Source organism: Salmo salar, chromosome 17, assembly GCF_965601325.2.
Source record: "Salmo salar chromosome 17, fSalSal1, whole genome shotgun sequence".
Lineage (NCBI taxonomy): Eukaryota > Metazoa > Chordata > Actinopteri > Salmoniformes > Salmonidae > Salmo > Salmo salar.
This window is the reverse complement of record NC_138307.1, coordinates 60,986,765-61,008,745: the sequence shown is the minus strand read 5'-3', so window position 1 is coordinate 61,008,745 and position 21,981 is coordinate 60,986,765. Positions and strand designations below refer to the sequence as shown.

The 21,981-nt window shown below is 40.9% G+C and overlaps 1 protein-coding gene across 2 annotated transcripts; it reads right to left on the bottom strand.

Annotated features, from left to right (window-relative positions):
• Positions 1 to 317: 317 nt before the first annotated feature.
• On the bottom strand, positions 318 to 21,803 carry LOC106576321 (synaptotagmin-10). Of its 2 annotated transcripts, XM_082963992.1 has the most exons (7): positions 21,509 to 21,803; positions 19,314 to 19,719; positions 14,692 to 15,253; positions 9,975 to 10,095; positions 6,953 to 7,124; positions 5,891 to 6,020; positions 318 to 5,033 (listed from the first exon to the last, which is right to left on the bottom strand). In XM_082963992.1, exons 1-7 carry the CDS (start codon positions 21,705 to 21,707, stop codon positions 4,962 to 4,964), a joined length of 1,662 nt encoding a protein of 553 aa, XP_082820118.1. In that variant the 5' UTR covers positions 21,708 to 21,803; the 3' UTR covers positions 318 to 4,961. The 2 variants fall into 2 exon arrangements, with proteins under 2 accessions (XP_082820118.1, XP_045555888.2); XM_045699932.2 differs by lacking the exon at positions 21,509 to 21,803 and having other exon boundaries at positions 19,314 to 19,605.
• Positions 21,804 to 21,981: the final 178 nt, after the last annotated feature.

Below are 21,981 nucleotides of genomic sequence, written 5' to 3'. Positions count from 1 at the left end.
GTAGCCCGACCGGGACTCTTACCCGGGTTCAGCGACTGTCAAGCCAACACCTTAACCATTACACCAAGCTGTCCGAATCTATATGAGGTCACCAAGTGTTTGGTTAAGGTCATTACAGTACGTATCCATTGTTAGGTCATTCTTTCACCAAATTGTGTTTTCTGTAAGGGCAGTCTCACTATACTTATGGGACATGTTGTGCTTGGCTGAGTCATTTCCTAAAGGAGGCTACTGAGTGATTCATGCATCCACCACACAGTCAATCAAATACACCCACACATTTTTCAGCACAGAAAATGTCTGACAGCAGTAATTCATAAGATTATGATGTGTTCTTTGTTTATTTATTTAAAATACATATGAAACAGTAAAGTAAAATTATATTTCAAATGTTTACTGCAAATTGTTACAAAAGTTATCACAAACTGTACATTTCATGACAAATAGTTGCAATTGCTGTTGTTGTTTAATATACTATTGATGTTAGCATTATGCACACAATCTCAGCTAAAAAGCGCTAAATTCCTAAGCATGGAGTGTCCCGAAAAAGTAGTGGGTTGCCTTAGATATGCTTACAATATGAGAAATCATTCCACAATTGATACGGAATGTGTATAAAGTCACCCAAAAACACAAGCTTGAGCTGTACAAATGATCACCAAACGATCCATATAAATACACAGTAACATTTTAATTTTAACATGTTTTCAACAACAAATGTTCTCTTAGAAGTAAACTTTAGATATATACAAGTATTCGCATTGTGAGGTCTATGTACAAATGTAAACGTAAAATATTAGCAATATAAAATACTATTTTATATAATATATTCATGAAACTTTAATCTTTGATATTCTTATACTACTTGAATATATTGACTCGCATGCTACAAGTACAAATACTTATGGTTTTTATATTGGGGCCAGCCTGGGAACAGAAGCATTATTATTTTAATGTGCAACATAAAGTTAACAGTACACAGCCTTAGTATTTTCTATGTTTATATTAGAGATAGGTCGTTCGCGAACTAGCGGCTCTTTTTGGTGAACGTCAGGAACCTGAATCGCATTTGTGAAAGAGCCATTCATTTGCCTCCCTGATTGTATACTGCTACTGCTGCTTTATGAGCTGTAAACTATGATTATCTGCAGTAACAAATAGGTTGTGAGGACAAAGCCTTATTCTGGTCCACGCTCAATTCTAAATTTAATTTTGTTAGAATTTTTTTTTTTTTACTCACATTTCACAATCTGAGAAAACAGTATGCAACTTTCTAGCCTTTACATTAGATTTCTAAACATATTTTTCATACATTTTTAAGCACTACTGAATGAAGAGCCATTTAGGAGCCAAATGAACATTCTTCAATGTGAATGGAGCCAAGAGTTTCGGCTCACTGAAAAGACTCAGATATGCCCGTCACTATTTCATATTATTACTCACATGTGCAACTGAAATTCATTCTAGTAATGTTTTCAGATTGAGTACTAAACTCAATATCATAAGGCTTTATATCATAAGGCTTTACATAAAGTGATTGCAGAAGACACAATTACAATTGGAATCTGGGGCTAGGCCATATGCATTTACAATGGACTGCTTGTAAAGAAAAATGTACTCAAATTAAACAAATCGAGAGCTTCGGACTATAAGGTTCTATCTGCATTTGAGTAAAAATGTAGTTATTGACATAGCCTTGTTCTGTTCAATTCCTATACAGTACTCGAAACTACCCCAATTCATGTTGTTAAATTCAAAAGAATTCAAGATCAAAATTTATGATACCATTCAAACCAATGAGGGTTCAGAACTTTAAAACCAATTCTCAGAATCATCTTTTTGCAGATATAACCTTATAGTGATTGATGGAAGTTTGTTACGGAACAAAGGAAACACCTTTTTGTCTCCACAACTAGAACAAATTACTCTTCGAAATATCCATATTAATTTGTCAGAGACAATTTTAATAATCTTTTTTTTTTTTTGCTATTTGAAATCATATTTGGCACATGTGAAATACACATCAAAGATTATATTTTTAAGAAAAAAGGAAAGCCATTAGCTTTAAAAAATAAATTACCTTGCTTCAAACCCATCACAAATGAGTTTGAGCTCATTTGCATGGTTTTACTTTTCCGGATTAATTAGTAGAATGCATTTCAGCAATCTTATAAAGATCTCTATCCATTCCAGTAACAGATAAAATGTTGGGCAAAGTCTCAGAGAAAAATGTCCTTGGACACTGAAATGTTCTTAAGTGACTTGAGGTCAGACATGCTTTTCTGAGTGTATTGAGTTCTGAAGGAAGCAAATTACGTTGAGTGAGATTTAAATGCTTCTAATCTTTAATGTAGCAGCTGTGGGAACATTTTTGCAATTAAAATGTGTATCAATAAATAAGAAAACTTTTTGTTTATACAGTGCCTTCAGAAAGTATTTATACCCTTTGACTAATTCCACATTTTGTTGTGTTACAGCCTGAGTGAAAACATTAGACATTCTTGCAAATTTACACCCAATCAATACAAAGATACAGGCTTGAATGAAAACTCCACGCAAAAATCTGTTGGCCAGCAAGTAGGAGGGTTTTCAGCAGTCAAATTAAATGTATTCAGCATGCGCAAGGGAACCATGCCTGCAAAGCCGATTACGCACCTTCATAAGGTAAGTCTGAATACTAACTACTGAGATGTGCATAGGAAAGCTGTGTGTAAGAAAGACATAATTTTCTAAGTCGGAATCGGGCCCATAGAGACTTACCCAGAAAGACTCACAGCTGTAAATTGCTGCCAAAGGTGATTCTAACATGTATTGATTTAGGTGGTTAAATACTTATCTAATCAAGATGTTAGTGTTTTACATTTCTTTTTTTACAAATCTTATCATTTTTCTTCTACTTTGACAGAGTATTTTGTTAAGATCGTTAGCAAAAAATGACAATTAAATCCATCTTAATTCTACTTTGTAACACAACAAAATGTAGAAACAAATCAAGGGGTGTGAATACATTCTGAAGGCACTGTACTTTTCAACAGTTTGTTGCTTCAATGCTTGTCTCACTTCCATCTCTCACAAGAGAGTTGAAAACACTATGCTACATTGTGTGGCTACTGTTGCTCTAATCTCAATTAATCCAGATTAAGTTCTTGGGGGAGACGTGTTATTACAATTTCTAACGCGACTTGCGAAGTCTACACCCTCGTAAACGGAAACTCTCACCATCTTTGCCCAATCCTGATACATCCAAATGACCAGTGATGAAAAACCCAAGTACCTAAACTACTCTGCTTGTTAGTCGACACATCCCATAGCCCCGAACAGATTTATGGTACCATTTATGTTACGTAGTCTATCCACGAGAGAATACTGCTGCTCACCACATATTGCACTCTTGTTGACCCTATGATAAGTGCATCTGCAACCCACTTGTTAAATGGCGAGATATGCACCATGTTCTTTCAATAAATGGGATCAATTGGCATTCATTAGTGATGTGCCACTGGCAAATTACTGTATGCTCTGGGATTGGACATTCACCCAGCCCTTTGAGTTGATAGGTTATCTGTGTTCCCTGTGGCTACGCCCAGGGCACAGCTGACTGGCTTGTCTACTGTATGTCTATGTTGATATGTGGTCTTAGAATCAAGCCTAGCCCTTTAGTATCACATCATCCCAAATGAAAATGGTGATTTGAAAACTCACCAAATAACTGTGAGAGGAGCAGAATGCCTTGGGCAAATGTATCAACCAAAAAGTGTTGAAGTATGTTACAAGGTTTAGTTCAACGTTTAGTTCTCTTATTGCCCACTGGTAGTATTGTGGTAATAACTTGCTATTCAGGAAGCAAATACAATGCCATTGGAATGTGAGGAGGATGAAATCTCCATTTTGCAAAGCTATTATCTGATATGATGCCTTTCGGACCCAAGTGCCTCTCACAATGTACAATGGAAATAATATTCTTGAGGTAAAATCAATTCTTTTCACAGCTCTATACTGTATAGCTTGCACAGGACAGAAAACAGAATTCTGATAATTCAACTGTTTACTCTGAGGAGTACACCATTGGTTGATTAATGCCATAGTACGAACCAAGATGAATTTTCCACTCCAGTCAAGCAATATAATACAGTAAATGGTATGTGATAAAGGTTACTGAAGCAATGAAACAAATTAGAGAATTCATCATGAATAACACTATTCAAGACAAACTTTGGAAATTTGTAAATTCACATTAAATGTAAAATGTCGTGATTCCACAAACAAGGCATTCTCATGTGTGGTCCATAACCGCATTTCAAAATCAGGCCATATTGTAGAATGTTTTTAAAGGCCCAATGCAGTCATTTTTATATCAATATCAAATCATTTCTGGGAAACAAATAAGTACCTTACTGTAATAGATTTCCATTAAAATTGATTAAAATGGCTTTTTAGATAAATACTATTTCTCAAGCAATAATTTTGCGAGGACTGTCTGGGAGTGGTCTGAGTGGGGAGGGGAAAACTGAAAACTATCTGTTATTGGCAGAGAGGTTTGGGACTCTCTTTGTCATTGGTTCTAACCAAATGTATTGTATTTTCAACCAGCAACTCTCAGGAATTTTGATCACACTTTTACAGTGTTAGTTTCATCAGCTGTTGTACAATGATACAAAACACAGGGGAAAAAATCTAATTTTGACTTCACTGGGCCTTTAACTGAAAAGTAGGCTAACCCTTCCTGCAAGACAAATTCATTGCCAATGTTGTTTGTGTCATAACTCTGTAATGTAGAGTCCTGATTGATGATGATTAATGCAATAGGCCTATACGATTAAACTCAACCTATAATGCTGTCATCTGAATGAATCGAACCTTGGCACAGGACATTTCTGTCTTTAACTGACATAATTGTGGTTACTAGAGCTGTACACATCTTGTTAATCTGCTATCAGGTCATATGGTTCCATTCGTGTTTCCTATGGAGTTTGTGGAGGTTTGGGGGAAGGACAAGACCCCTGGCTCTCAAAGCTTGTCGCTCTTCCTGGCCACTGTGGACAAAACAGACGATTAACAAGGGTTCATTCAACAAGAGTTGGCTAGGTCTCCAAAGATGCTATTGCTTTGTGTTTAAATATCAATTTTCTAAAGTACCCGGATTCAAGAAAGCATTAACAATAGATTTTTATCCTTCAGGTATTCACGATTTAGAGGAGGGCCATGTTATAGGCTGAGTATTCCTCCAATTCTTGTTTCTTTGATCAAGCTAAATAGAATGACACGGCTCTTTGTTGAATGCACAACCACAAGGTGAAGTCTTTCCCCTATGCATTCGATGCTTCTAAATTCAACTACTCGTCAGTCAATAAGGATTTCTCCGGATAATAAAGATTGGAATGTTTCATGCATTTTTCAAGGATATCGTCTTGTTTTCATAGATCGTTTATAGATTGTGCTATTAAAACTCACATTCTCTACTACTCCTGAAGAGCAAGGAAAAGGGATGGCCCACCACTATAATATGTGGTTCCCAGTTATGGGAACACACCGTAAAAATCAAGCTAGTGCCCCCATCCAACCATCCTGGGTGGATATCAGGGCACCAACTCTCCAATGACTTTAAATGCTTCTAGTTCAAACTAGCCCTTAAGTTTCTAGAATCAAATTGGTCTTTGTTCTAGTACAGACAACATCCTTGCATCTTTGTCATGCTGCACTATTACACATCTCTGTTGAAATTGACAGGGTTATTTCCCCAAGCTCTATGATTGGCTGCAAGACCTCTGGCTTTATCTGCTTTCTCAGAAAACCTGAGTGATGCAGCAAAGCATTGTGGGAGCTCTGGAAAGTCCTGCAATTGACTTGTACCTCCTCTTACTTTGAGGGAAAAAAACGAACAGTCCTCTACCTCTCCCAGGGCATGCCAGTGAGTAATGGGCTTGCGTGGGTAGGCCAGCATCTCGTTCCAGTGGTACCTCCCCAGGCCTTCAGCATCTGGCCCCGTCCGACACACACCTATCACCTCGTTGTGGCCCACCCTGTGGGCATTATGCAAACACACACACACACACACACACACAAACATGCAATATCTTGAGTGCACAAAATATATATGACACCTAAAAGCTGAGTGCTAGTTTGATGAAATAATTCTGATCCTAGGTTTGGTAATTACAGTGAATTATGTGGCTCCTGAGCATTCTGGTAAGTGGTCATGATTATATTGTATAGCGGCGCTTGCAGGATTTGAGTGAAAAGTTCTGTTGATGAAGTTCACCTGAGTTCAAGTTCACCTCAAAGTTAGAACATTACTCATTCCACCTTTGATGTAAATGTAAAAAAAAACGAGTACTTGTTCGTTGACTATATACACTGAGTATACCAAACATTAAGAACACCTTAACATTGAGCTGCACCCCCCCTCTCTTTTGCACTCAGAACAGCCTCAATTTGATGGGGCATGGACTCTACAAGGTGTCAAAAGCATTCCACAGGGATGCTGGCCCATGTTGACTGCAATAAGTCTCACAGTTGTGTCAAGTTGGCTGGATATCCTTTGGGTGGTGGACCATTCTTGATACACACAGGAAACTGTGAAAGACCCAGCAGCGTTGCAGTTCTTAACACAAACTGGTGCGCCTGGAACCTACTACCATACCCTGTTCAAATGCACTTAAATCTTTCACCTTCTAAATGGCACACATCCATGTCTCAATTGTCTCAAGCCTTAACAATCCTTCTTTAACCTGTCTCCTCCCCTTCATCTACACTGATTGAAGTGGATTTAACAAGTGACATCAAATAAGAGATCATAGCTTTCACCTGGATTCACCTGGTCAGTCTATGTGATGGAAAGAGCAGGTGTTCTTAATGTTTTATATACTCAGTGTACGTGTGTACTGTACAAGCATGCTTATGACCACTATATGTGTTGAATTGTGGGTGTTGTATTTAGTGTGGTGTCACTCACCGATCATAGTCCATCACCATGATGGACAGGCTGACCTGTTCCACGTTCTCTGGGGGGATGTCAAAGATGATGGCCTCATTGTACACCGGGTTCAGTGTGCTTTTCTTGGTGGTGGTTTTCCGCTTCTTCAGCCTCCGTCCGTCACAGAGCAGGGAAACCTTTACATAGGGATCTGTGTGCCACAAATAACATCTCCATGAAGTCAGTCATGTAGATTGCAGGTAATGGCAACCAGTGGCGTGTATTCAAATCAAATCAAATGTATTTATATAGCCCTTCTTACATCATCTGATATATCAAAGTGCTGTACAGAAACCCAGCCTAAAACCCCAAACAGCAAGTAATGCAGGTGTAGAAGCACGGTGGCTAGGAAAAACTCCCTAGAAAGGCCAAACCTGGAGAGGAACCAGGCTATGAGGGGTGGCCAGTCCTCTTCTGGCTGTGCCGGGTGGAGATTGTAACAGAACATGGCCAAGATGTTCAAATGTTCATAGATGACCAGCATGGTCAAATAATTCATGGATGCCCATGGGAAGCCACGCTTCCCAAAATATTTGACCAATAAAAATTTTAAATATATCAATCATTTATCTTTCGTCTCTCTCTGTTTCATCATTTTCCATCAATTTGCAAGTTGTTGAATCTCACTGGAGAAATCATCAGAGATAGGAAAACAGCATCCCTCTGTCTCAGTATGTGTAGCCCATGTATCTGATGCTGTCTGGACCAAAAGAGTATAACATGTTGCCGCCGTAGCATTTGATTGATGCCAGCAAGCATTTGGCCTCCCTTGATAACATTGAGCTCAACTGTGGGTTGTCCTGGTGCAGAAAAACACCCCCCAAGGGAGGCCAGTTTGGATTTGGCTTCAGACCAGTCAAATCACTTCCTAAGCAAAACGTTATTTTCAGAAAAACGTGTCTGTTTCTGGTTTGCTTGTGTTGATATCCTGCAGTAGCTAGCTTGCTAAATCATCTCTTTCCTAAATCATGGATCGAGATGGGGATTTGGACTCTGTACAGGCCAATGATTATGAAGGCGATTCTGATCTAACTATAAATGAATATGTTGTGCCACTGGCCTGAGACGATTGAAGTTCAATATGTAGCCTAGTAGGCTCAGGTTAACTAGCTAGCTAACTTAGCTGGTTCATTGTTGCCAATGCTAGGAAGTTAGGCTAGCAGGCATTTTAGCTAGGTAGCCTATGACAACAAAAATATCAAGTGTATTGTATGACAGAGCCATAGACCAATTTGCCAACATGAAAGAGAGGAGGATGGCATTGGAGTTAGGGTTGCATATTTTCTCTGTATTTTACAAATGTTCCATCCTGAGAATAAACGTTCCATCCTTGGGCGGTAAATCTCAGTAACCGGGTTCCTGCCATTCAACCCTAATTGGCGTTCAACTAGTCTACAAGTAGGGTGAGTCAAAATGTTTTGTTTAACTTGCGCACACATGCACATACACACAGACAGACAGAAATCAATACCATGGACTGCCACATGATATTTAGCAACATTGATTGGACTAAAGTGTTTTTGAGATCTTTAAGTTTGTTTTCAGTATATTAAACTAAGCATATATAGCCTTGTTGATTGGATGATGTTTAAATGTTTAAGTGTAAATGGTGCCGGAATAGCAGAAGCAGTGCTCCTGTTGTCTTTGTGCTGACTTGTGGGTAACTCTGTGGTTCTAAATCAGTAGTTGTTCATAACTGTCAAAAAAATGTAATTGCTTGATCATGCTGCAGGTGATATAATTGTTTGTTACATTAAATATTTGCTGTGTGGACTTCACCGGACAGATGTTGTTCTCCCGTTTTATGATGAAACGAATGTATGTGTAGTTGAATTTATTCCGCCACTGTGTGACTGGTGTCTTTTTGTTGTCAGGGCCTTATTATATATCATGGTGGCGTATGAACAAATGGGTTATAGAGCAAACAACGCAATTATCACAACATAGGTTGTAATATGGCTTTTTTACTGGCTTGGGTTGCTCAGTGATTTTACCCACGCACAGCTACTGATGGCAACATTGAATTATTCAGTTTGGCTAAATCCAGTGATCTTTTTTTGACACGGTAAGTCAAATGTATCTTCTATTACGACTTCACCACAAACAGTGAAAACACATGAAAGAAGTATCTCCCAGACTACACTTATCTAAGGCACAGCATGTTGCCTGACGTAACTATGCCTTTTGATTCTTTGCTTGCTCTTTTAGAGCTTAACGGTTTATTATATATATATATATATATTTTATTTTTTAATTTTTTTTATTTTTTTTATTGAATATCCAAAACATACAATATACTTGCAGTGAAGCCACTCAACAACTTCATCACACCAGTCATCCAACAGACTCCGATTCAGAGCGACACACAGAGGCAACCAGGGTCAACGCCCTGCTCAAGGGCACGTCGACAGATCTCCCACAGCGGCAACAAAAAAAACGGGGACGCGAATCCTCCAAGATCCCCCCCATAGTTCCCCATAACTGTCCCTCAACCATCCGAGACCCCTCCACAGAAAAAATAATAATAATAAATAATAAAAAATCAAATGAATTCCATTCCCCACCCCCAAGAACCCCCCAATGCACCAACAACCAAGATAATGAACTAAAGAGAAAAAAGGAAAACACAGAAGAAAACAGAAAACAACAACGCAGAAAAAGGACATCAAGGACAACTAAAATCATAACAGCAAGGCCAACTGTATACGTTTGAGTGCTTGTCTGTTTACATATGTGTATCCCCGTGCATGTGTGTATTTGAATGAGTGTGTGAATATGCATGTGTACAAACACCTGCACAGCATCAGCCTCAGGCAAATCGGCATTAGCTGTAAAAACTCTGCCCCTCAGTGTCATTCAAACGTACTTTTTATTATGTTTTATTTTTACTTTATCTTTCACCATCATTTACAGTTGTCCCTCATTGTTATTCAGAGAACCATCATGTTTTAAGGCCCAGCCTAAATGGCTGTCAGTTTTGTATTGTTGTTGTTGTTGTTACCTGAGGAGCCAGTGACGTCCATGGCTTTGAGGTTCCGGCACTTGATGACGGTCAGGGTCATCCGTCCTGCTGTGGGCAGGTAGCATAGAGAGTACATGATCTCCCCTAGATCCACACTCTCCTGGAGAAAGACAAGGAGAACACTGCATCAAGGAAAGGGCACTGTTGCTGTAGAATAACTCTTTTAGGAAAGCAATTAGCGCAAGTTGCTTTAAACAAAGTATGAACACCCAGAGGTGTCCTCAAAACTGAGAGAGAACATTTTCATCACGAAACTAGAACAAATCCAATCTGTAAGCATTACCAACAGAGGGAATGTGTATTCAAAATGGTCGCCCTCTGCTAGTGATTCGCAGGATGTGCAAAGATACAAGTAAAAGGAGGATTGTGATTGGTCACATTCAAGGTTTTAAAGCGCTACCACTTCTAAATATTTTGCTGTGCTAATTTTAATTTGGGAGCACCAGTGCTCCTAGAAAATAATCTGCCAGATAATAATTGCTGTAATGATTAGGCTTCGCTGTTCCGCTGCTTCCGAGTGTCCTAGAGATGTGTGACCGTGTTGATTGCACCATTACTCCAGAGAAAACTGCTTGTCTCTAGCCCAAACCGTTTAAAAGTTGTGACCCGTATTACCGATGCTACATTTTGTTCCTTCTATTGCGCATTGGCGATGCAGCTCCATTGGCGGGCCGCATTTTAAACGATGCTCAGATGTTGCATGCATCAACCAATGGTTGCGTGCCACGTTGTCGAATGTGCAGTCGGGCACCAGATTACTATAACATAATGATGTGGTAAACTGATACGTAAAATAGCTATCCAGGCATTGAATGATCTGGCATGCGTTGGCAACACCTGGGCAGATGAACGCGCCCCATGTTGTGGGCCGTTCTTAAACTACTCACAGGCCGTTAACACCGTGTTCAGTCATGTTACCTCATTAGCTAGCTAGCTAACAACCTGATAACTTTACCAATATATCCAAACATTTGGGGCCACAGAAAGAATGGAAAAGGGTTAGCTTCTTCAGGAGATCAATGATCATAGCAATAAATGAATGACAGATATACAAGTCATCAGTGAAAGTCACTGACATTAAAGAGCATCTCCATAGGAAAAAGTGCTTTTTACACAATGTAGAAACCTAATATTCTACAAATGACTTGTATTTGTATCAACATTTTAGCCTTGATCATAAAGAGATGTATTTCCATAGTTACATATTAGTTTGTAGGGTACAATATGTGCTTCAAAAGTAGTTAGAATTCAAATAGGCTCATTAAAGGCTGTGACTCAATACATTTTTTAATCATATTTTCTGCTACTCTAAATTTGAATGTGGTGCTCCTATCTTTTTAAGATGCAAGGACCAAGATTTTTTTATTTAGAGCCCTGGTTACATTGCCTCTATGACAATGTCTCTGTATAAAATGGACCATAACTTTAAAACTAATGTTTGTATTTTTCAATATTCATAAATGTATGTAAATTATTATTATTGTTAAATCAAAATACTACTCATATTACAGAGAAAGTTGTAAAGCTTCATATGACACCAATTTGAGCTTTGTAGCGAAAACAGATGAAACTCTATGGAGTCCTAAAGGAGGCCTTGGTAAGGCCAAGATGTCACAAATGTTCCAACTTCAATGACTTATTTCTCATTTATGCTTTAGGATACAACAAAGAACCAATTCTATGGATTACATTTCGTGAAAATCCCCAAAGTCATGGTCTTTTTTGGTTCTAGTGTCGTGAGGAATCACCTCAATACAATGTGTTTATGGATCAGTTTAGACTGGAGCACTACTGTAGTCTGAGCAAACAGCATCAGATGGACTGACTTGAAAGAGAAGAACATTACTTGATGTACTGACACGGTGTGCTTGTATTGATACCTAATCGGAGTCAATAAAAAGTCCCCTAAGGTGGCACTCCAGAGATAAGATTTGATTGGCCAACCAGAGTACACAGAGGACTGACTGGGAGGCATCTCACTAGAGCACTGATGTTTGTATAGTGTGTTTACATACACTCTTAGAAAAAAGGGTTCCAAAAGGGTTCTTTGGCTGGCCCCATAGGAGAACCCTTATTGGTTCCTGGTCGAACCCTTTTTGGTTCTCGGTAAAACTCTTTTGGGTTTCATGTAAAACTCTCCGGGGAAAGGGTTCTACATATAACCCAATAGGGTTCTACCCGGAACAAAAAAGGGTTCTACCTGGTACAAAAATGGTTCTTCAAAGGGTTCTTCTATGGGGACAGCCAAATAAATATTTTAGGTAGATAGCACCTTTTTTTTCTAAGACTGTAGTTAGAAATAGATCTGTGTGATCTTGCAGAATGTCACCATATAAAAATACACTTAGAATAAGGGTTGCATAAGAGTTGCTCTCCATGGACAGAATCCTTACTTGAGATACGTTTGTGCAGTCTTCCAATGTCATCGATGTATTGACATGCAGGAGTTTCACAATAACAATGTAACGTGAAACAGAGGATGCCTTCCCAGCCCTAGTTCTGCACATCAAAACAGAGTGTCAATACCCCCCCAGACCTCCATCCACGGTGTGTTCCAAAGCACCCCCACCCACCTAACCACTGTGGGCTCCAACTGCCTTTGTGTCCCCTACTGTCAGTCTCAGCACGGACACCCACACAAACAGCTGCAAGGCGGGAAAAACCTCTATGTCTCATCAAACCGTGACCCTCATAGGGTGTCGGGGTCACCCTCCTCATAGGCAGGTCACAGGTTGTTTTAGGCATTGACACCCCTCCTATTTCCTTGCCTGGTTTCTACCCATGCAATTGACACAAAAGGTCACATGCATAAAAAGTCATCAATCTAGCCCAGGGAAATAGGTTTTGAAATACAATACATAATAATCTTCAGCTGAATGTGAGGCATGGCTAGTGCATATTAATGTCATTTGTTGTGACAAATTACTTCTGCAATTTTGCTTCCACATTAAATTGAAAATTGCTTGAAGTGTAAATACACAGAGGGTTTTTCGAATTAGGCTAACCTCTGAATTTCCTGTGTTTTTTCTGTTTATATGTAGTTGCATACAAATTCTTTTGTAAATTCAAGCAAGGAGGTAACACAAAGTACACACTACTTTGGTACACCAGAGCACGACATGATCAATTTATTGTTGTCAGACAGTGACGAGTAAAGTCACCGTAAATGATCATCTCCAAATACATTCCATAAAGGAAGACACTTTTAAAAGGACTCTCATTAATGTAAATTAAAAAAGGTGGAATGAAACACTGTCAAAATAAAATGTATGGCAAACTGCATTTGCTATGAGTCCTTATCCATTCAAACATCCTTATCCTCATTCCCCTCTGTTGGTCGGCAGTTCAGGCAATGTAATTGCCCAGAGACATAAACTAAATCAACGCAGGAAGGTGAGATAAAATGATCCCAAGATAGACATAAATAACAACCAAACACCAGACAAAATATATGTCTAACCATCAACAACAACATAGGGAGAAAATAGATCTTTGAATATTTACAATAATTGCTCAATTTTTCTTCTATGTTGTAGGCAATCTTGAAAGAAGTCTCACATTATATTCAATAGCCCAGCTCAATTGTAGCTCTTATATTCAACACTATCAACCACAGTCAAAGTAGCAGTAAACTTGATGTCTGTATGGATGCTCAAGCTTTTGAAAGTGTAATTTCCTGGCAGCACACAGTAAACATTATGTAACACTTAAAAACTTCCTGGAGACAAACATCACATTGAGGTAAACACCATGGCTGTTGACATGGGATAATTGCATTAATGTCCAGCCAGTCCCCCTCCAATGGCTTAAAACTCAGTCTTCTTTAAACCCACCTAAACCTGCCTGTATTATGTGAAAGAAACTGGTGTTACTTTGTTGACCAGAGTCAAATAGTACCTGTAGAGGTTAGGGCTCAATTGTGCTCTTGATGATTCATCTGAAATCCACAGTGCACTTTCTTTCAAGTTGATCCACTCTTGTTCAGATTTCTACTGTATACCGTTCAGAGATCAACTGATTAATTAACCATTAATCCATCTCTATGACCATCAGACACAATAAATACCACCCAAACACACAATAATATTCATAAACAGAAGCTGTTGAGTAAACAAACTGTGATAAAGCTACCGAGGCGTAAGAAGTGTGTGGGCTCAGATAAAACTGCACTATCATACCCAAGTATGTCAGTGAAGGGATAAAGGTGAGGAACAAAGGAGAATTGTGCCCATGGCTATATTTAAGTCTACAGTGTGTACTTCAGTTTTCGGAGGTGTTGTGTGGGTGCATGGATTCTAAATTCACTGCTCCTGGCAATGAGGTTATACAACACATGCAATTTACCAGTCATGTAATACAGTGCTGATGATTCCAGGACTTAAAACCTTATCCAATCAAATAATTCACAGAGACTTGAAAATGTCAAGTGTTTCCTTAAATAAGTCAGATCATGTGCAGTGCACGACCCCATCAGAAACTATGCAAATGTTAACTACGGCAGACTGACCACAGCTCCACCCTGACATCTACTCCACCATCATTGACATTTTGAGTCATTTAGCGGAGGCTCTTATCCAGAGCAACTTACAGTTACGACTTACAGAGCGATCAGTTGTTGAGATCACTGATCTCCACACATACTGATATCCTCAATGTACAACACCTATCTCAGCTAACTGAGGCCCAGCCCACTCACCGTGGTCGCAGCGTGAATGTCCTTCCACACCACTGCTTCCCTCGAGAGGTCGGAGAGCTCAAAGAGGTTGTCCACCACCACCTCACCAATCATGTCATGGCTGGTGAAGCGGTCAAAGTCGTAGACACTGAAGTGCAGTTTGCGGTTGCACAGCTGGTCGTACTCCACCGGGAAGCAGAAGGCCTCGTCGAACGTGGGGTTGAGCGTCTTGCGGTGGACACGCGTCTGGAACTTCTTCTGCCTCTCTGGCAGCAGGTAGATCTTGACGTAAGGGTCGGAGGTGCCAGTGAAGTCCTTGGCCGGCAGTTCCAGGGCCTTGAGGATCGTGACCACCAGCGCCTGTTCCTCGTAGTCGTAGAGCAGGGAGAAGCTCAGCTTACCGCACGTCTCCACCGGCTCCTGGGTCCCGTCCTCGGAGTCCACAGACTTCTGCTTGTAGAGCTCGGGCTTGATGCGGCCGATGCTAACGGTGGACGACTGGCGGATGGGGAGCGTGTCCATGCTGAAGTCCACACTTGTCACGTTCATCTGGCGAGGCAGATGGCGGCGGAATGAATTGTGCCTGTTGAAAAAGGAGATTAGTCATCTACGGTTCCTGGTACCTTTCAATACGCAGGTTTCCATTGACCCAGGGTTATTAGACAAAAGCAATGTCGCAACAACAACAAAACATTGAGACGTGTAATGGAAACGGCAGCTATAGGTGAAATGTACTAAAGATTGACAACATTTTGATCTGTTTGACAGGGGTGGCTTCCGTTCTTTTTTCTTGTTGAAACTAGTTTACTATTCTTCATAAGTGTTTTTACAATTCCTTGCTTCTTCTTGTAGTTCTAGTATTACTGTTGGTAGGAAAATGTTTGTTGTGATTTTCTTTAACACTTTAATGTTGTTAATCCATTCTCTCAGCATTAACGAGAAAGATGTTACTGGCTTTGGGTTTAAAGTGATGGAGTTACTTTATGATTGAACTCTTACGAAGCTCAGAAGCTACGTGACTGAGTGAGTTGTTTTTCACAGGACTTCTTTTGGAAATAACATTACCTGGGATACCTTGAGCCCAGTTCCATGTACTGATAATGACTTATATACTTTGAGCAAACCACTGTTCTGTACTTCTCCTGGTTGTCACCTAGCAACTGATAACCCCTGCCCCCCCTACTGACGCCAATAAGAAGATCACATTAATCCGACACAGTTAGTATTGGTACAAATTATACAAATCTGGGAAACACAACACATATGGGATATGAAAAAAAACCATCACATTATATTCAAACCTCATATGAAGAGGTGCCTTGCATGTTCTAGCAAAATTTCTGGGACATAATAAGACACAATGTTCTTTGTGAAGGATACTTTGGGAGTCCTACTATTTCAGACAAGGGACATCAATTTACAACCTCCCATGATTCCTACATTCAGCGAACAGCATTCAAGAGGATGAATAGTATACACTGGAAGAGGTGATAATGGAGGAGGCCGGCAGATTTCATCCACATATTCCTACCTGTTGTGTCAGCCCTGACCCAGAATCAGTTTTAGCAGGCCTGCCATCCCAACTCCAGTAAAGACATTCTCTCTTTCTCTATCTCTCCATACATACGCTTCTTCTCCAGAGCCACATTCATTATTTTCTTCCATAAGATAACCAATTTTCTGTCCTCCACTTTCTCAATCTTAACAGATCAGGGATGGGCCCTCAGTCTCAATGCTCACATTGAACCTGTGTGCTCAATTGGTAGAGCATGGCACTTGCAATGCCAGGGCTGTGGGTTTGATTTCCATGGGGACTAGTATGAGGAAAAGTACAAGAATGTGTACATTCACTACTTTAAGTTGTTCTGGATAAGAGCATCTGCTAAATGTTTTTTTATTTAACTAGGCAAGTCAGTTAAGAACCAGTTCTTATTTACAATCAAGGCCTATACCAGCCAAACCCTAACGACGCCCTATGCGATTCCCAATCATGGCCAGTTGTGATACAGCCTGGAATCGAACCAGGGTCTGTAGTGACGCCTCTAGCACTGAGATGCAGTGCCTTAGACCGCTGTACCACTCAGGAGCCCCCAAAAATATGGCACTTCTCGCATGTGTCAGAGATCTGTTTCCGCCGGTAAAAAAAGGAACCAATGAAAATGTCAAAATCGTCATCTCTCGTAGGGAGGTAAGTTGTACAGTAATAAAACATCATGACCAATCCCCAGTCTCATACCACCTGGCGCTGTGCATGGATGTAACATATGATGATGTGACGTATTGATATATACTGCTCTGTAGCATTTCATCAGAGATTGGTGGAGGAATGTCTGAAAATCACAATTAGAGTAGACCAGTACATTCTGAACAAGACTCTCTCTCTCTCTGACTTTGCCCTTGCCCTTGGACTTTCCTTTGTTTAGAATGTGTCTGCACAATGCATGAGCAGTGAATACTGATGTAGCTGTTGGAGAGGATCGATGTTAACAGAATGTATCTGTTGCTCTTCTCCATGGTAATCACCCGCTCTTCAAGTCACATGGTTGCAAAGCCTCATAGTTTTGCCCTGAAGGCCAGAGTGACACCAAGCGTCTCCTCCCACCTCGTCTCGCATTAATACGTTGTCCACGCCTCCTAAAATGTATGCATTCATGCAGTGTATCAATCATCAAATTATTCCTAATTACTTGGGTGTACTATAGATGTAGTCCTTACTTGTGTCGTGATGATTTGTATTGAAAATTATAGGTTCGTGCTTCAGATTCAGCCGGACTGATACATGTATATTTAGATATTCGTAGCCCTTTCCTGCAGTCAAATGACCTAGTGGTGTCACGGTCGCTGTCTTCAAACTCCCTATCGTAAATAAGCCAAGGCGCAGCGTGCATGGAATTCCACATCCTTTAATGAAGTGAAACCAAAAAACAATACAGAAGGAAACGTGACGTTCTGGGCTGCTCACCGGCAGCTATGCAAAAACTAGATCCCACAATCACAGGTGGGAAAAGGGCTGCCTAAGTATGATCCCCAATCAGAGACAACGATAGACAGCTCTCTCTGATTGGGGACCATACCCGGCCAAACAAAGAAATAAGAAAACTAGATTGCCCACCCAAATCACACCCTGACCTGACCAAATAGACAAATAGAAAGGCTCTCTACGGTCAGGGTGTGACAAGTGGCCTTTATGGGTGGAATGTTATTCATGTTTTTCATAATTTCCTAATTAATAAACTTTTTTTTTTAAAACAGCTGAAAATCTGGTGTCTCCATGTCAAACAGTTTTGTTATGTTTCAGTCTTCTGTGATGTATATTAAGTGTAATATTAGGATTCAAACTCAACATTGAATACATCTCAACTCTATATCTGACATGGTACAGGTGTCTTCTTTTTTTAAGTCCATAACCATGTGTGTGAGGTGTATACTTTTATTTCAAGTTAGATTTGTATAAGACTACCAAAAAACACTATCTGTGTCCCTGATTTAGCCCACTGCAGTAAAAGGTTTTTAAGTGTCTTACTCTGAGAGCACTGGGAAACATACTTTCAAGAGATAAACAGTAACATGATGATAGACCTGCCATCAACCTTACTGATCATACTTTTCAATCATATACAACAAGTCCTCTCCTTCTTTGAATCTTTCCTTGTGTTCTTTTTTTCCCCTAGATGAAAAGCTTGCAAGAGCATCTGGGGGAGATTCAACTCAAAAAGTGATGAGAGACACTATTTAATTAGCCCTTTCTGCCCCCTTCGTCAGTGTGTAATTCATGAAAAGAGCCAGGCTCGATAAATTGCATCAACGTTCCTAATGACAAACTAAAGCAAGTGTCAATAATGGCTTCCTGCAGGAGATGGAGTGCAGCTGCTCAGTGGGTCTCAGTAGGACGAGCGCCTCGCAGCATGTCAGTTCTCAACCTGCGGCGGCGCTAATTACAGACGCGCTCGTTTAAACACAGATCCCGAAAACAAAGAGAAGAGCAGCTGATTGTTTCATTACCGGGGTCGCTTACCGCTGTTGCCATGGCAGCGTGACTCACGCCCGCCCAACACAAGACGTGGCCTGGGGTGATTACAGGGTTTGTGTGTGTGTGAGGAGCAAGGGGGCGTGCTGTCACCCCGTTGACAAGCACCATGGGAGATGTTCCTTCAGGTCATCTACTGAGCGTCCAGTTTAAGGTCATTAATCACAAATTCTCCTGAACTGTCTTATTGACATTTGTCATGGCTATACTTGATGTGTACGGTTCAAGTGTCATCATTTGTCACTTGTTTGAAAGCATCATGTACATAACCTTCACTCACAGGAGGTTGGTGGCACCTTAATTGGGGAGGACGGGCTCGTGGTAATGGCTGAAGCGGGATAAGTGGAATGGTATCAAATACATCAAACACATGGAAACCATGTGTTTGATGCCATTCAATTTGCTCAGTTCCAGCCATTAGTATGAGCCATCCTCTCCTGAGCAGCCTCCACTGCCTTTGCTATATGTGTGCACAGCTCTGTGCCTGCATATGATATAACATAACACATAAATCCTTGGAACCAGTGCCACCAAAAATGTATACCAACAGAATGTTGAGACCTAGAGACAGGAAAGTGACTGGGATACTACTCTGGGAGAGGTCCAATAATGTTACCTGGAGGACGAGGTGGGGTCGGTGGTCTGCCTCTGAATCTTGGCCTGCTGGCCCAGCCTCTCCCTGAGAGCCGTCTGCACCTCGGCCGGGATGTCCGGGGATGTCTGGCTGATCTTCATGGCTGCCTCTAGCAGCTTCACGGAGCTGCAACGCCCGTTCACCTTCACCACTGGCACAGGCTTCTTCTCCTCCTCCATTGGTGCCACCTTTTGGAGGGGTGTGACGGGCTGGGGGGGCGGCGGAGGTGCCTCGGGGAGCCCCACCCGGGGGCCATTGTCGACGTGGGACGATAGGGCCTTGCTCCTCCAGATGGGCCAGCACAGCTTCCAAAAGACAAAGAGAGAGACTACCAACAGGGCGAGTCCACAGAAACCCACGACCACAGCAAGGAGACTGATAGAGATGTCTACGAGCGACCACAGAGATCAACAGTGACAGATAGAGGGAGAGAGAGGACGGGCAAGCGATGGACGGAGCGTGATAGACAAACATGCAAGAGAAAAAAAAGAGAAGAGAGAAAGCAAGCTGTAAAAGAGGAGGCTGCAAATGCCCTTGTTTGGTAAAGATCAGAGGAAGTTAGAAAGTCATACAGCTTCATTCCAAGACATTCACATGGACAGGACAGAGAAATACCTCTTCATGGCCATATTTGATCAAGTTGACAATTCAACTTTCGGAAACCACAATACCCTTCCTCTGCAACTATATAATAATGGTTCAAGGCTTTATGCACAAACCAAGATCTACCACAGGCTATTATAAAATGCATTATGCATTCCATTGTGTGCATGCTACACAATTGTATGGTTTCTTATAAATAAAGCTGGACAGTATACGCCTGTGTGGGGATTGCAATGTGCAGGAGATATGTTCTTTCTCACTGATATTGCACTGCATGATGTCATGTTCTTAGCTGTGTTCTGTCTCCGTGTTATTCTCTCTCCTGTTGCTCATTCACTCTCACAAGGACACCTATGCTTTGTGGTGCACCATCTCAAAGCCATAGCCTAGATGAAAACAAGATCCCAGATCTATAGGCAACAATCAGTCCCACTTTATATGAAGTGGCACTAAAAACATCTATTTATTTTTCAGACGAATAACTTTAACAGGTATGCTAGACTGCTGAGATTTACAATTCATTTAAGTTTGTTTGCAAATGTAAATGTAGTTATGGAAATTACACAAGCAGGTAGGCCGAGGCAGTTATCACTTCATCAAGTAATATAATACATTGTGTAACTGCGTTGTAATTATCAAGGATTTAACTCCATTTAGTTTAGAAGAGCAAAAATCTACTGCAATAAATGCAATCTAGCAGACTGACCGACCAATTGAATTTCCATCTGTTAGGCTTTACTCAAAATCAGAGACATTATTGCACCAGAAACAACGCTGCTACAGTCTTATGCAACTCACATCAACCAAGAGGGAATAATGGCATGCTGTTATGAAACGACCAAAACAAAATAGATTTAGAATGTAGAACTGTTTCAACATCTTATCCAAGCCTTAACATACAATTAAAAAGGCACTAATGAGTAGGCCACAATATAACTTTCACCAAATCAATGAGAGAGACATTATAAAGCAAATAAATGGGTTCATTTGACAGAAGGGGATCTATGTTTAGAACATGAACTGGTAGCCAACAGTATGACTCATTTCAGACATGCCGGTCAGTTGGCGCATGGTGGAGTGAATGAATGCAAGATCACTGAGGACACGTCTCCTCTTCCAACAAGCTATCAGTCTCACACAATCAGACTATCACACCATCAGATTGCACACGCCAGAACCAAGCACAATGACATGGAACAACGAGCGTACACTGATGCTGCAACAGGTGCAGTCTTTTCCCTTCGCAGACACAGATGTTTCACCTGTTGAGCGTAGCTCAAAGCGACATGAGGACACAGCACAAACTCTCCATGATTATTTAACATTTTAAACATGTTTTTCCCCTACAAGTTACGCTAGTCCTATACTTAGTCGCGCATCTTATATGATTATATCGCAGCGCTTCAAGGGAAAAGTTGAGTCAGCTGAAGTTTAACTTACAACGCATTTTAATGTTTCAACTCATCATTCTCACACAACCTTGTGCAGCAGGTTGACGCCAGAGAAACCAAAATATAGGGATGCAAGCTTTAAGGAGAGGGAGAGGAAGAAAACGTTGCTTTTGACCTATTTACCTGCGCTCCCTTTACCTGGTATGTTGCTCTCCAAGGGAAATATAGCCGAGCATTTCTCCCCATCTACATGCCCCGCTAGACAGAGCTCCGTAACGATCTGAAGGGCCCTTTGGCACAAGCTGATGTCCTCCGTTCGGACACTCATGTCTCTCCTGTTAAGCCATTGCACGCTGGAGGAGCCGGGAGGGCGGTGATTCATTTGGCCACCTTGTGCGCCGCTGAGTGCAGCCTCTCCGCGCCAAAGATCAGAGCGCACGAGGCGTCCACATCCATATCCACTGCGCAATGCCGGGACTGACTTCCAGCGCGCTTCTTGTGTTTGAACAAAAGATTCTTCAGCACTTAGCGTCAACAAGCCACTGTCCAATAGGAATGAAGCACCGGTTAAGCAAGACCCTAGTGTTGGAATTACACACTATTGCGCTGACAAATAGCTTATTTGACCTCCTTAGATTTGGACTAATACCAGTGAA